Source organism: Xiphophorus hellerii, chromosome 9 (assembly GCF_003331165.1).
Source record: "Xiphophorus hellerii strain 12219 chromosome 9, Xiphophorus_hellerii-4.1, whole genome shotgun sequence".
Lineage (NCBI taxonomy): Eukaryota > Metazoa > Chordata > Actinopteri > Cyprinodontiformes > Poeciliidae > Xiphophorus > Xiphophorus hellerii.
This window is the reverse complement of record NC_045680.1, coordinates 20,117,345-20,133,258: the sequence shown is the minus strand read 5'-3', so window position 1 is coordinate 20,133,258 and position 15,914 is coordinate 20,117,345. Positions and strand designations below refer to the sequence as shown.

The 15,914-nt window shown below is 40.0% G+C and overlaps 2 protein-coding genes across 2 annotated transcripts; one reads left to right on the top strand and one right to left on the bottom strand.

Annotated features, from left to right (window-relative positions):
- LOC116725558 (signal-transducing adaptor protein 1-like) lies at positions 1–7,516 on the bottom strand. The gene is made up of 13 exons (XM_032571688.1): positions 7,272–7,516; positions 5,782–5,853; positions 5,583–5,702; positions 5,413–5,469; positions 5,166–5,305; positions 4,945–5,076; positions 4,727–4,796; positions 3,619–3,721; positions 3,432–3,506; positions 2,243–2,305; positions 2,061–2,111; positions 1,824–1,964; positions 1–782 (listed from the first exon to the last, which is right to left on the bottom strand). Exons 1-13 carry the CDS (start codon positions 7,356–7,358, stop codon positions 718–720), a joined length of 1,176 nt encoding a protein of 391 aa, XP_032427579.1. The 5' UTR covers positions 7,359–7,516; the 3' UTR covers positions 1–717.
- Positions 7,517–10,186: 2,670 nt separating this feature from the next.
- On the top strand, positions 10,187–15,312 carry LOC116725560 (ras-related protein Rab-11B). The gene is made up of 5 exons (XM_032571691.1): positions 10,187–10,355; positions 12,593–12,788; positions 12,885–13,078; positions 13,161–13,241; positions 14,572–15,312. The coding sequence occupies exons 1-5, from the start codon at positions 10,316–10,318 to the stop codon at positions 14,715–14,717; spliced, it is 657 nt and encodes a 218-aa protein (XP_032427582.1). The 5' UTR covers positions 10,187–10,315; the 3' UTR covers positions 14,718–15,312.
- The last annotated feature ends 602 nt before the right edge of the window (positions 15,313–15,914 follow it).

Here is a 15,914-nt window from a genome sequence, read left to right as displayed (position 1 = left end):
TTTGTCTTTGGACATTTTTATTTTTTCAGACAACAGAAAAGTTGAAGCTGTAACAAAAAATAATGTAAATGTGACAATGGATTACAAACTATACAAGTGATTATTTCACTATATATAAATTATATATGTTGCATGGCACATACTAGAAGTTTGTCATATCAAAGTTGATGAGACAAAGAGTTTTGCTCTTTACATTCACAGAGAAAAACACTGAAATAAGTGAATCCCATCCTTTATTTCGGTCACATTTTCTGTTTTGCACACAGCATTTTGGCATTTTGTATTAAGTATTAATACAATACTGTGTGCGTATTGTACCCACACAGTATTTACCTACTTGTACTGGGCAAAAGTATGTAAAATAAATTGATTATCATTTTATTCCAAGAGTAAGAGGGAAAGAAACACTAACGGAAAGTCTGAGGCGGCTTAGTCAATAGCTAAAGTGCAAAATGAACAAGAGAAACGAGTAGATAATTTGTCCAGCCATCGTCACAGTCGATTGATTTGCTAATAAATGTCCAGAGGAGGCAAATCAATCCGGTGTTGATCTGCAGAGAGGCTTTACTGCAGACAGCTAACCGAGGAAGAGGAGGAAGAGGAGGAGGAGCGGGACTCCTGTTTGATATCGTGCAGGAACAGATCTGCATGTGCCTCCATTCAGCTCTGCTTGTTGCTCCAATGTGTTTCTGTCCACAAGGATGATTGTAGAAGAAGTTAAACACGCAACTTGGACTTCTGCCCCAGCCTCAGTTTCAGCTCCGACAAAGCTGCAGGAAGAACTAAAAATAAAAAACAAACAGATATTTAGCTCTGTGCAGATTAATTTGCAGTAAAAATTAGACAAATGCTGTATAAAAATTAGGTTTTTTTCCCTCAATGACGATGAATCGGATTAAACACTTCCTCCTTCAGATCAGTGAGGATTATTAAAATTATTTCTACTTGCTTAAATGACAGAACTATGCAACATGATCCTTAGATTGTTTTCTAACTTTTCATATTTTTGTCATAACTTTTTTAAATTTATAAATTTACTTACACTTGGATCAATGACAAATGGTGAAACGCAACATGATTATGTTTTTGTTGGTTTGTTTTTTGGCTTCCGGTACATTAATTCACATTTTAGAATGTCATTATCCACACTGAAACATGCCTTATGTCCTAATGAAATGTAAGTTTGAAATATTTTCTTATGATGACCAGGGTCACATTTGGAGACGATAGTGGCACTATGTGGGTATTTGGCTGCATTTCACTAAATAGAAATAGGAAAAAAGAAACATCTCAAGCCAGGAAGTTAAAGCTTCCTTTGCAACTGGGTCTTCCAAACAGACAACCCTAAACAAACACTCAAATTAGTTGCAGCTCATTGAAGGGCAACAAAGTGAGTGATTGGGAGTGGCCGTCACAAAACTTTGGCTTCTATCCCACAGAAAATTAGCAGTCAGAATTAAAAGAAAAACTGTTTGGCAGCAAAGCGACCCATTCCTCCTGGTTCAGCTACAGCGCTGGTGTAGCTGAAGTGGTCCAAAGCACTAAAAAAAACATAGTAGTGGGTACTCAAAACTTTTGATTCAACTCATATAGTTGAATTAATTTAAATTCTGACTTGGAAGAAAAGAAAAAGATTCTTGTTCATTATTCTGGCATTTAGCAGATAGAAGTAATTTTGGTCATCCTAAATGTCCGCAGTTTAATTTGATTTAATGTCGGTGGGGAACAAAGGCTTTGTGTTTTTGTGCAGCGCTTGTAACTAGGTCTGTCACAATAATCGGTAAATCAACTTGCTTGTAACTTGGCGCAAAATAAGAACTTACTCTGCTTCTCCATTTCTGGATTTGAGACTGTCGTGGGCTTCTCAGGAGCATTTGTAGGGAAAGCGGGTTTGGCAGCCGGTTGAGTTGGGGCAAACGTTCGTGGAGCTGGACATGGAGGTAGTTTCCTCGGTTCTGGTACCGCTGGTTACGTAACGCAGGAAAGAGCGAGCTGTGAGTTCAGGCGGATAAAGGAAACTATTTTCTGCTGATTGGAAACAGTCAGACGGAAGAACTTACGTCGAGTTTCACCAGAGGAGCAGCCATCCGTCACAGACGCTTTCTCCTCCTCTGTTGGAACACAGGTCGTTAGTCAGCGACAGACGCGGACAAAAATGAAGACCCACCAGTTTATTTTCAGAGAACAAGCGGGCCGGGTGCCAGGAATGATGGATGGAATGACTGAGGGCAGGTCTACTTACTCTTATCAGTAGCAGGAGGATTTTTGACTGGTTCTGGTTCATCATTCCTCGCTTTTCCAGTAACTAGAGAGAAAACATGCAATTCAGATTAAGAATGAAAATAGAGAGACACAGACGAACTCTTAACAGGGTGTGTTTAGTAATCCAGAATCATTTTATGATTGCTCTTGGAAAAACTTGGTCAAAAATCATGACTAAGAACATGACAAGAAAAAATGAAAATAATTAACCAGTTTTTACTGTATACAGCTAAAAGACCTTTTTTTCCCCCCAAATTTTGAAAATGTAAGAAAAAACTGCCTTGCCAATGTACATTTTGCCACGTAGCATCCAAACTGAGCAAATCCAAGAGTCTGTAGCAAGACTGTTTTTTTTTATATCTGTGAACATCATCCTTTTATTTATATGTTGGGTTTTTTTGCAGGGAATCTAATTTATGGTAAGATTCATAGCTAAATACAGTTGAAGTCTGCTAGAGACTTCAGTTCTGAGCCGCACAACAATCCAAAGCGCACAGCCTGAGCTGAACTCAAAATATTCTGTCAGAATAGCCTAGTTAAAGTCCAAAATTAAAAAATGACGTTTACAGTTATGCATTAGCCTGCGTTAGGCCATCAAATAAAATCCCAGTAAGGCACACTGACATTTATGGTTGTAACATTAGCGAATGGCTACTTTCAGATGGAAGCGACTCTGTTTACATTCTTTCTCTCAGAAACAAATTCTTCTTTTTTCTTTTCTTAGAGCTCACATGTTTATTGTTGGTGTTTGTCCCTTTCTTTTGTGATGACATTTGCCTTTTAGTTTCAAAGTCCAGAACAAAAGTCGCTGAAAGGTGAAGGACGCAGGCCCTGAACGCTTCATCGGACGTTGAATAGGTGAGCGTGAGGCGGACAGAACCTCAGCGCCGTCATGGAACAACCTCACTGATAACGAGCCTGACGCAGGGCTGCTTCCGGTAACGCGTGTGTTAATCCACGTGACTGTCGAGATGAATTTATTTTTCCAAATCAACTACTTTTATCGCGATAACTTCTGTTTCTCGTGTCTGCGAGGACTTATTCCCAAGTGATTTTTCCTGAAACTGCTGTAGCTGATTGGAATCACAAGAACGAGACTGAAACATAAGAGGAATTTCTCTTTTTGCTGATTGTCAAGGATGGAAAAACAATGCATTGAAGGACAGTACCTGGGATGGGATGCTCTGGTGGCAGCAAAGCCCGCTGGGTCCTCTCACCGTTTTCATTATCAGATGCAATAAAAGCTGCGAGAGGAAGGATGTTCACAATTTGATTACGAATACTTAGTTAAATAAAAACAAATAGCAAGTTTGTGTGTGTTTGGGGGGGAAAGAATAGAAAATCAGTTTGACATACAGATGTTCTTGTCGTAATGAGCCTCGATGTTGAGGGGAGTCAAAGATCCATCGGTTTTTTCCACCATGTAGGCGACCACGTCATGCAGCGAGTCAAAGTGGACCTGCACAAAGAGCAACGTCCTTAACCGCTGTAAAGCAATTCAATCCCATAAGGAAACAAAAGCGCAGAGTCTGCAGCACGGGTCATGTGTGCACAAACTTTGGAAAGCTGAGTTTAAAGTCTCTCGTTTCATAACTTGTTCTAGTTAAAGCGAAACGTCATTCATCCACGTCTTTAATTTACACAACATTTTGGCAGCCACCTCAACCTTTACTGGCAGTCGCCTCCGGCTTCATAAACCAACTCTTTCATTCACTATTATGACAACGTCATAAAAAGCTTCAGCTATCCAGTTCATCAGGTTTGACTAAGGTTTTATTACCGCCGGGCTCTGCGTAAACAAATGCCATTAGAGTTCCTTGGAAATGGAGTCACACTCCTTGAACCTGCTCATCTTTTTATAAGTGAGAACTCCGTTGTATTTGATTTGGGATTTCATCTGTTTTTACAAATAAAAACCTGAAAAGCGAGGAGTGCATTTGTATTGTGCCCCCAGCTGTAAGGCTCTCGGGGCCAAGGTCTCAAAAGTCGTGCAGTTTTGCACATCTGAAGGCTGGTATTTTTGCAACTCGTTAATAAAAAATAGTTTTAAGAAAGAACTTAACTGGATTTGGGTCTGAACTTTGACTGAGCCAAATAGATATATGTTCAGATATATACAGATATATGTTCTGATCTAAACCATCTCCCTCCCTTTATCCATTTTAGGAATAAAAGGTTTAAATCCAAATGCACAACACAGTTATGTAGCTTTTATCTGTAAATCTACAACAACAAAAACCAATGTATAACTTTTCTTCCACTGCATTACTTTGCAATCCACAATAATTATTTTGGCTGCAACCTTAAAAGATCCTTTTTTTCCCCAAGATGCTGCATTGTTTGTGTTCAGACGCTTGTCTGACTGCACAATTAAAGGGAAACTATATTTGAACCATTATTTATTATTTATTTATTATGAACCATTATTTCTATGTGGTGAAAATTTAATACGATCGATACTCACAGGTTTGTCCACAGCAATGTAGAAGCCTCCCTCTGGTTTTGGAAGTACGCGATAGTGACGGAACATCGGTCTGAAAGAGAGACCGATGAACTGAATAATAATAATAAAAAACAACAAACAACACGGTCGACTGCACGCCGCAGCTGAAAATTTATGTCCCAGGGGAAATCTGGTTGTGGCTGTTGTCACAATAAACGTGTTTAAACGTGTGTGTTTACCCCTCAAGATCCTGTCTGGTGGTTATGGCGAAGGAGCCCTTCTGCCTCCCAGGTCTTAGCAGCAGGTTTCCTTTGCTGGCTTCTCTCTCCAGCAGCAGCTCGGCCTCCAGATAAGGCACCTCGTAGTAGCAACTGCATCGAAGCACAGGGAAACCCCACTCCCTCACTCATTTGTTCTTCTTCATCTCGTTTTAGAAGTGGTTTACTCCAGTGAGACTCACGCAGGCATTTCTGGTTTGACAGCAGCAGGAGGACTCTGGTTCGGTTCTGGATTTGTCAGCCTCTCCTTCTCCTTTTGGACCGTCTCTCTCAGGATGTGGACCTGACCCGGCAGCAGGTTCAGGGTGAGGGGTACCTCCATCTGCGGGGAGACACAATTTCATATTTGAACCAGGGGTGTGTGCGTGTGTGAGTGGGAGTGGGAGGAACACAATATGGCGAAATGTGAACAATGACAAGAGGACAGACCTTAGCCACAGAGTGGATATATCCCTTCCAAAGTTCCCGAGATTCTGCATTTGAGGCCTGCAGAAAAAAAAAGAAAAGAAGTTTACACTAATATCTAGATACATTTTTAAAGAAAATGAATTTGAACAAGCCAAATAACAGGTGGAGTGATTCTGCACGAATCCACTCACAGTAAATTTGATGTTTCCCTTCGTCATCTGAACGTTGAATCTGGCCGCGTCCAAGTTGGGATCTGGGCTGCTGTCGTCCGTCACCGAGACCAGTCCACACAGATCCAGCTTCTCTACGTACTGATGACACAAGCAAAGAGCAATGAGTAACAGACAAATCTGGGGGGTTTTATTGGAACATGTCTCCGAGGAAACTCACATCTTCGTCTCTTTTGTCATTGAAGAAAAAAAGTGTTGTCCCACACAAGCAGGTCCACAGCTTCCGAGATGTCTGCGCAAACACACAAGGAGACGAGCTCAATAAAAAAACACACACGGCGTGAAACCAACAGCGCAAACATTTTGACTCTGAGCAGAAAGAGAAGGTGGAAAAAAAGAGAAGAAGAAGAAGGTAAACAACAACAAGGAAGTAAGTAGGGACACTGTGACCGGAGCAGATACTATCTAGACTGGTGTTTCTGAGTCAACATCAGAAACAATGTGTCATACAAATAACAGTAATTAGGTAGAACTGGCTGGATCTAGTCCAAATCATGCAACCACGTCAACAGAACAGTGAGATTAAACCCAGAAATGTCAGGTCAAACTTTCCAAGGCATTTTTGGGAAGAGCAGATTATCATCCTCAACCAAACTGGCCTCAGGACTGGTTGAGTTTAGAGCTCGTGTCGCCTGTTTGACCCTTTAATCTCCGGTCAGTCTTTGGTTTGTTCCGATATTTGCAAAACACAGAGCAGTCAGACAAGCCATCGGACCAGTCGGACATGCAACTGTGCAGAAAGGTCCAATCATTATATTCTGCTCTCCTCACAGATAATTAAACTTTCATACACTTGTGATGTCATTTTGTAATATCAAACATTCATTTGTAATAATAATAATAACAAGAAAAGATGTATTCCAGCTACTGATGCACCGGTCCGGTTTTTCCTGGACAAAACCGATTTCCAGTTGCAGATCCAAACCGTCAATACAGATTTTTTTTACTCGTTCAATGTTTGTTTGTTTGGTTTTCTTCCATAAAATGGTTATAACACATAAAAGAACGTGTTGTCGGCTCTTCTGTAAAGTTTTTTTTTTATCCAACAGAAAACTAAGCATTTTTGTAAGTCATGCATCCAAATAAATGTTGCTGAACTTCATCCAATTTTCAGTGCAGTAAAAAAAGCACAAAAGCTGCAACGTACATGCTATTGTCTGATGTATTTAAAGACAGAAGCCAGAGCAAGTTGTTGGTTTTGAATCATTTAACAAAAAGCATTTCACAGTTTGAAATGCTGATCACACTGGACCAACTGTCATTTGTTCAAAAAGAGTTTCAAGAGATAATAAATATGTGAAATTGAAATATTACTGTAGGACATTGCAGTGAGATTAATCCACATTTTCCTCATTTTGCACCATCTTAATTACCACACCAGTTCAGTGTCATACACCCAAACACACACACACTGTCCTTTCCATGCACTGTGTCTAATTTTTATAACATAATCAACATCCAGTTAAAACAAGTATAGTCACAAGTCCATTCTTTTATCACCACAATTGGTTTGCAACTATGTCAGCAGTCACAACTCCAGCCTCTTAATGGGGATTATGCAGTTTTAAAACGATAATGTATCTTTGAAAAACTAATGAAACAAACAAACAATCAAAAACAAAAACAGATAAACAGAATTGCAGGATCTACCTTATCTTTGAAGGACCTCTTCTCCATGTAACCCTCATAGTAAAGGTCTGGCAGCTGGTTCTTCTTCCTCCCATTTCGTCTCGCCATCACTAAAGAGGTAGATTCTTGCAGCAGTACAAATGAGTAATAATACTAATAAATGATCTCCCTGCTGATCAAATGAAACTTTGATCCAGAGCTCTTACACTAGAACTACACCTCGTGTTTTACCTGCCCGCTCTGCTGCTCATTGCATATTAAAGCAGCAGCAGCTCGGACTGTGGAAAAAAAAACCGATCAGCAGTTCGTTGCTGATTGGGCAATGTGCGAAAAGGGGCGGGGCGTTTCGAGCATACAGGTGAGACTGGTTCTGACGCAGGCTAGCTCGTGCTCACAGCTGGAAAGTACCTGTGCGTGCCAAACCCAGAAACCAGTAAGAAGCTCGATGGAATTTTTGAAATTTAAAATAGCAGGGACAGGAAAAACAGGCTTTACAGTAAACTTAGAAGTTTAGAGGTTATCGTGTTTTAAAAATGGCTTAAAAGAGCAACTGTCCACACAAAGGTGGACGAGAGTGATATAATTGTAAGCTGTTGTAAGTTCTCCAAAGTAATCATTTTTAAAATATTGCAACAGTAATTTTTCTTAAATTTATGTTTTCTTTTTAAAATGGATTTTAAAAAGTCACTCGTTATACATCACCGGAAATGCTGAGTCTTACGTGACTCAGTATTCCTGGATTAGAAATATGAAACGTCATGGAAACCTAGACGTTTTTTTTTTATTGTTTTGGTTAAGGTTCACTGTAAAAAAGCAACATCAAATTCAGCACTGAGGTGTTATTTTTTTTTTAGAGATTTTGAAGTTCAGTTTCTCTAGAAGGTTGTTTTGATAAACTTATCTTTTTTTAAAAAATGTATAAATGCTAGATATTGATTAAATTTACATATTAAATTAAATAACTTTTTTAAGACAAAATTAAAAGTTTGGGACTTGGGCTGGACTGACGACTTCCATTTCTTGACTTTTGTTTTAATTTCAGGTGGAGGCGTCTTCATCATTTTTCTTAACGCTTATGAAGTTGTGAAATAATAATAATAATTAGGGCTGAGGTGGATCAAATATTTTTTATAAATCTGCTGCATTTAATTGGGGATTTCCTCACCAACGTACAATATTTATCCTTTCAAACTCCACCAGTTTTCATATTTTTCCACAAGAAAATATTGAAAAAGTTACTAAAGTTTTTACTGTATAAAATGCTTACATGTTTCATATTTTAGCAAAAAATAAAAAGTAAATATGAAGTGAGTTTTATTTTAATAACATACAAAGAGGGGAAAAAACACAATTTGAATGTCCTTATTTCAAAAACTGTAGTTATGTGAAGGTTTTAGTTATTGGTGCTGTGATTTAGTTGAACGGACATAAACACATGACTAACACTCAGTGGAAACAATCATTGTCCAGGCTGATGTGCTGCACGAGATCATTTCATATCAATGTACGATTCATAGGAATGTATAAACATAAACACTTAATAAAGCTGCTGTGCCAGATGAATAATGACTGCACGGTTTGTCCAAAGTCCAGATTGCTACTCACTCTTAGGGCAGGGATTAGTTTGGATCCACCTGATGACTCACTGTCAGTGAGGTTTATCTGCAGCTGCACGCGTTATATTTCTCATTTTCTCACTGTGGGACGTGCAACTACACTGAGTTAGAGTTTAATTTGCAGCAGTGTGCTTCATTTCTCATCCTCTATGTTCTTTAAACCTTATCTAGATCAGCCATGCAGCTAAGAAGGAAAGCGTAATTTTTAAGCACTTCAATTACAGCAGAGCTCCGCTGAGGTATAAAGCACCACTGAATAAATGATTTCCAACAGCAGCAAAGTTAGTTTATTAGTTCGGTAATTGAGAGTATGTGTTTGGCACTTTCTACCACATTCACTGAGCTCTAATATTTCATTGGTAGTTTATGTTTATGCTTTAGGTTTGTGTAAATCCTTGGGAGCCCCAAAGTATAGGCAGCTCAGCTAATCAACTAATTCCACTGGTTGCTTGAAAATAATAATAAAAAGAAAAACTTCCCCTCTCTTCTCTGTCTCTCCTGAAACGACAATAGTTGCAATGAGCAAGAGTCCCTAAATTAAATTCCTCTTGGGTTCTCATACAACCTGGTATTATGCTTGTGGGTGGATGGATGAATAAAATAAGGATTCATAAACCTGCACTAGCTCCTGAGAAATAAGTAATAGACAGAGGTGTACTATATCCTGATTTATTTTTTTTGAAGTGTTTTCTGTTAAATCTTTCTTGTATTTATTCTTCTGTGTCATGTTCTCTGCAGTTCGGTAAAATTTACATCACTGTGGGGTTAAAGTATGGAGAAAAGAAGGCGTATTTCAATATTATTTAGTGAAATGCATTTTAAAAATGCATGAAAATGCATCCATGCATGAAACAGCATGCATTTTGCATCACTCAAAATGGATTGGAGCTTTCTCTAAGTAAGTTATGTACTATATAATTTAGATTCTTACTACAGATATCTTGGGGGTTAGATTGTGATTCACCTCAATCCTCCCTTGACTCCTCCAACGTCTGATTCCTTGTCGGTGCTGTGTAAAAAATCTCCCACATTTCAAGGGAAGTAATTGGTGTTCTCCACACTGCAATAATTTTTTCTCTAAGGAATGATTTTAAGAAATGTAATTAACTCTCCACATAAACAGCTCTCAGGCTAATGCCGAAGATATTCCCTGTTTCTCAGGAGGATATGAATTTCCAGAAATTACAGTGTCGTGTAAGCTTCGCTTCTAAAACCCTGTATGTTGTTAAACCGACCAGATTGACTGAGATTTTTTTTTTTGTTTTTTTTTTTGCGTATTTTCTCCACCTGCAGAAGCTGCGTAGCGGTACGTCACGCAGCGTCTCTGCTCCTCTTACGCAACATGCGCCTGGTTCTCCTCCTGTCATCTCGGCGCACCACCACCCTGGTCAGTTGGGGGAACTATTTTCTCTCATCGCCGCTCTCTCCTAGAGCTGTCTGGACATCAAAATGGGGAACAGAGACGACGAGTATGACTTCTTGTTCAAAGGTGAGTGGAACAGACGGAGGTTGGCGTTATTTACAGGCTATTCTCAGAACTAGCATATGCTAGCTGCGCTATCGTCGCTGGTAAACATCAGCTAGCGGTGGCTAGCCGAGCTGTTTTCGTTGCCCGTTGACTCACTTCCCCTGTTTAATCCATCCCTTATTCACAGTTACTTTAGGTGTGGCAGGGCTCGTTTTTTTGTGTTCAGGTCTGACTCTTTGTTTTCAACACGTTTTGGAGAAACCAGAGCGTATTGTTTTTGGTGAGGAGTCCTGCAGGCTAGTGGTCAGGAGGATAGGACAAAAACACACTGGCTGTATTTAAAACTTTATCATCGTCTGTCACAACTAGACTGGGCTTTTAACCACACAGTGAAATCTTATTCTGATGCTCACATGGCTTGTTTTTGTCTGCTTCATCTTCTAAACCCTGGGTTTTTGTTTGTTTTTTAAGAGTTGCTTTGTTGGATACTTGATCCCTGAGGGAGGAAACTCGCTCCCTGTCAAAGGAAGAAAGAGGAAACTCCATTGTTGTTTTTTTTTCTGTCAGGTTTCTAATTACCTCTGATCACAGGTACTTTCCAATCAGTCACTTCTCTGTCAGTCTGATGACTACAAGCTCCTTTCTTTACCAAACAAAGCTGGATCTTATCAGACCACATCACTAAATCTGTGTCACTAGACCTATTTCTTTTTCTGGAGGAAGAAGGAAGAAGTAGAGTTTCCTGCTAACATGTACAGTATATGCTGCATATCCACGTCTTTGTTTATTATAAAACTCAAATGAAGGGTTTTACAGTGAAGCTTGCCTTTCACCCTGCCAATGCATTATTAATACGCAGCAGTTAAAGGGGCCCCAGTCTGCTGCAGCCGTTTGGACTCTGGCTTCAGGATACTGATGACTCGTCAGGATGACACAGGAACAGAAGCGTTGAGAAAGCGTTGAGTCAGATTTCTCGGAGCGCAGGCCTTTGGCAGCTCCTTCCTGCCTGATTCCCAACAGGCCAGAGTCTGACAACGATCCCTCTGCATAGAGAAAGCAGAGCTTTCTGGCACTTTCACTTTGAAAAGTCACTCTGTGTTTCCAGTTCAGGTATGAGGCGGTGTTAGACTTTCACCTTGAGTAAACGTTTTGTTGCATTACCACAAAAAGTGAAAACAATTAGCATTGTCTAATAAGTTTTTTGTTTTTTTTTGAAAGAGAAACTGTAGCTTGCAAGGCTCTCCAGTAGCAGTCAGTATTTCAGCCTCTGACTGAAGACATTGTTGATTTATGACTGCTGCTGTCTTATGACCGTCATGACACGCTAACAGCCCAATCTCTGCACAGCAGCTAAAGTATCTGACGGTAACCTGTCCCTAATGACGTCATCAGGTGTCGACAAGCACAGCTGATCCATCTCCTTTGCTTTGGCTGCTCCTCTTTAAATCTCTGCCCGGCCATGTCATATAACTTCAGTTAGCAATAGTTAGCATCCAGTTGCCAGCTGGATATAGAACAATCAATCTTTTTGTCATCCAAATCTATTGAGGAACACTGAGGTTATTACAATTACAAGCTGATATGGAAACGAACCAATCAATTTTGCCAGAGATCATGGAAAACTTTTTTTTTAAAAAACAAATTGTAGTAATAAGCTAAATTGACTGCATTGTTTGATAACCAGGATAAAGTGCTCTAAGATGACATTTGTTGTGGATTGGTTGTAAAAGAAAAAAACAAACTTGCTTCATTTTGAGTCTTCAACAACAGCACGTGTTTTAATGCACATTTTTCTTTTTAAAATAAATAAAAAGTTATAACGAATGCTTTTGTAATTCCTTTTTTTTTTCTATGAGTTCCTTTATTTTCTGATTTAAAACAATTTCCTCTATAAAAGAGCCTGCAGCACTTTTTTTTTTTTTCTTTTATGCGTTGCGGTCCACAAAATATAAAAGTCAGAATCGGCCAGTCAGTCAGACCTCAAAGGAAGTTGGCGTCAACCAGGAAACATCTTAAATGTGCTAACTAAAAATGTTTCTAAGTTTATCTTCCTTGTAAGAGTTGGAAATATGTAGTGGCCATTTTTCAGCCAGCTGACCAGCAGTAAGCAGCAACAGATGAGAAAGGGGTACGCTCCATACGACTGAAAAAACCTCCCTTTAAAACCGAGTTAAAGGAAATTAGTCGACGTCGCAGATATTTGTCGCTACAATATAAGTTCTAAAATGTCCTCACCTCCCTTTGTGGTTCGTTTCCAGTTGTCCTTATCGGAGACTCGGGCGTGGGGAAGAGCAACCTGCTGTCCCGTTTCACACGAAACGAGTTCAACCTGGAGAGCAAGAGCACCATCGGGGTGGAGTTCGCCACCCGCAGCATCCAGGTGGACGGAAAGACAATAAAGGCTCAGATCTGGGACACAGCGGGACAGGAGCGCTACAGAGCAATCACCTCAGCGTGAGTGTTGCCTCGGTTACAAATGTTCACAGCCCGTGGCGTGACGAACCCCCTCACGCCCCCCAAAAGATAGAGCTGACTCTGCGCCCTCGCCAGGTACTACCGGGGCGCGGTCGGAGCGCTGCTAGTCTACGACATCGCCAAGCACCTGACGTACGAGAACGTGGAGCGCTGGCTGAAGGAGCTGAGGGACCACGCCGACAACAACATCGTCATCATGCTGGTGGGGAACAAGAGCGACCTCCGCCACCTCAGGGCCGTGCCCACCGACGAGGCTCGAGCCTTCGCTGGTAAATGACGGCGGAACGAGCACGACCGAGCCGTGCAGAGGTATTTCAAAAATGTCCCCCTCTTTCTCTCTCCCTACGTCAGAAAAGAACACCCTGTCGTTCATCGAGACGTCGGCGCTGGACTCAACAAACGTGGAAGAGGCGTTCAAGAACATTTTAACAGGTGGGAGAAGCAAGATTCTGCAGATTTGTCTCCTGAAGGGTTGAGAGCAAATGAAGGGAATGCAGAATGCGATATATTCGAATTTGACAAAGTATAAATGTGACATACATGTTGAGATAAGGAGGTTTTACTCATTTAGTCGGACTCAGCGAGGCAACGCATTTTAAAAAAGCAGGTTCAACATTGGGCTGGAATAATCTTTGCTGAGGAGAAACTCTGTTGAAGTATTTTCTCATCTATTTCTCAAGCCCGCCGCCCCCAAGTTCTATTTTTGTGATTAATAATTCATGAGGTGCTTTCAGTGGGTGATCAGGTTCTGCTGCAGTGAAGATAGTCAAGGAAAAAAAAAAGATGGGTCGATAGAAATGCAGAATATGGTTTGATAAGTCAGATGTGAATGTGCTGGAGGTAAAGCTTCCTGATTATAATACTGAATAATCCTCTGCATATTCATTTGGTAAAAAAAAGACTGTATTACCTTAAAGGGCAGGTCAAAACAAAAGCGCCAGTGGTTTCGTCCTGACTGAAACAAAGAATCGGATTATTTGTAATGAATCGTTTTTTGTAATAATCTTCAACTAATTTAGCAATCGATTAATTGTTAACTGGGATATACAAACTCAAAGAAGGACCATTTTTTGGAAAAAACAAACAAACACACATTCAGAGCAGTAATTAAACAAAATCTGGAAAAAAAATTATATACATTTTGCATTTTGGATAAAAAAAACCCAAAAAGCTACTTTGTCTGTAAATGTGTTTCAGTTTTCAACCAGGACAGCAGAATAATTTGCTTTCAAAAACATTTGAACCTTTGCTTTTGAGCAGCTGTCCAATTATTAATCAGCTAAACCAGATCAGCCACTCACTGTATTGATGTTAAGTCAGACAGAAAGGGTTGAGCTTTTCACATGTTGATGTTAATAGTGTTTTTTTTTAGCTGCGGACGCATCATTGACAGATGATGAAGTGTTCACTAAAGAAATGCTGTTGTTTCATATTAGTCAATAAAATGTTTATTTACTCATTTATAAAGGAAATTGAATGATTATTTGAACTATTTATATCCATACTTTAATGTATTTCTAATATTGTTTTAAAAAAAAAACGTAAAAGAAAAATCTGCAGAATGTAATTTCTTTTTCTTGTCAAAATAATCAATAGCTAAAATAATATTTAGTTGCAGCCCTAAAATATTTTCACAACTAAGGAAAGTGCTAAGCAATTCCTGAAATGTACTCTGACTCTGGTGGTCTATCCTTTCCCATACATGAGCATTGAGTTATTTGTTATGTTTTTCTCTTCTTACTTTTTTCCCCCCCATCTCCAGAAATTTACCGCATCGTGTCACAGAAGCAGATAGCGGACAGATCTGCGCACGACGAGTCTCCGGGCAACAACGTAGTAGACATAAGCGTCCCGCCGACGACCGACGGCCAGAAGGGCAACAAACTGCAGTGCTGTCAAAGCCTGTGACGCTCAGCCTGAAGACACTCGCCCTCCTCCTCTTCATCACGCCACCAGTGCACTTTTATTTCCCACCCAGCTCCCTTTCAAAGCCAGCTCCTTCTTTTTTCTTTATCTCGCTCCATTTTCTTCTCTCTCTTTTTATTTTTGGCACTTTTCCTGAACCCGTTTCGTTTTTATTTTGTAGGAGTACTTTCAAAGTCACTTGTTGCTCTTCTCTCCCGCCGTGAGGGATTTATTTCAGACGCCTTTCATGGCCACGGATCAGCCAGCCGAGTCGATCGTGGAGTCAGAGTGAAGGTCCCTGCCAGGCAGGAACGAGGCCGCTGCCTTCAGGAAGCCGTCATGTTCCTCACAGCGAGGTTAGGAAATACATTTCAGCGGTTGCCACTAGGTGGTGCTGTGCAAAACGAACTAAATAGAGTTACTCCAGCCTGACGAAGCAGTATTATGTATTTGACGGTGTGCTTCTTACTTCCATCTGTCATCATGCCAAAAATATTCTCACTAAGTATTTATTGAAGAAAAGTTGGCTTCGTTTGTCATTGTCTTACTTTCAGGTGAAGAACTGTGTAAATTTACAATAAAACTCTTGACTGAAGCACTTTGTCGGATGTCATGTGTCCTTTCTGAAAAACATTTCCTGCTTTAATAGAAATTATAAATAAGTTATAGTTATAGGCCAACCTTAAAATGATAAAATAGTATTTTATTGTTGAACAGTGGATGATGGTAAAAGCACTGAAATAATAGCATTTGGTCAAAAGCTCAATCTTTTTTCCATTAAGACTGTACTGTTTTATTGCACCCTTGTTAAAGAACAGTGCACGTTTTATTACAGTTTTTGCTCCAAGGAAAACAAAATGACCTGGACAGACTTCCAAAGCATTGATGTATCCTAGTACGTTTAATGCAAAACATAAAACTAATCCCAGGCTAGTTTGAGGCCGAGAGCAGCTTGTGAATCTTCTTCCTGGCGTTTTTAAAAGCAGTTTAAACGCTCCCCTGCGCAGCAAACAAAGAGCTGACTTTTCGGGAGTTAAGTCAGAAATGAAAAGAGGAAAAACACAATTTGGAGGTCTCGCTTTCTCTCGCTGGGTAAGTAAAACGTGTCATAAAAATCTGAACCAACAGTACCTTGCAAAAGGATTCCTCAGGCTATAGAAAAATTCACCAAGCAAAACTTTTCCACATGTTCCTCTGCAT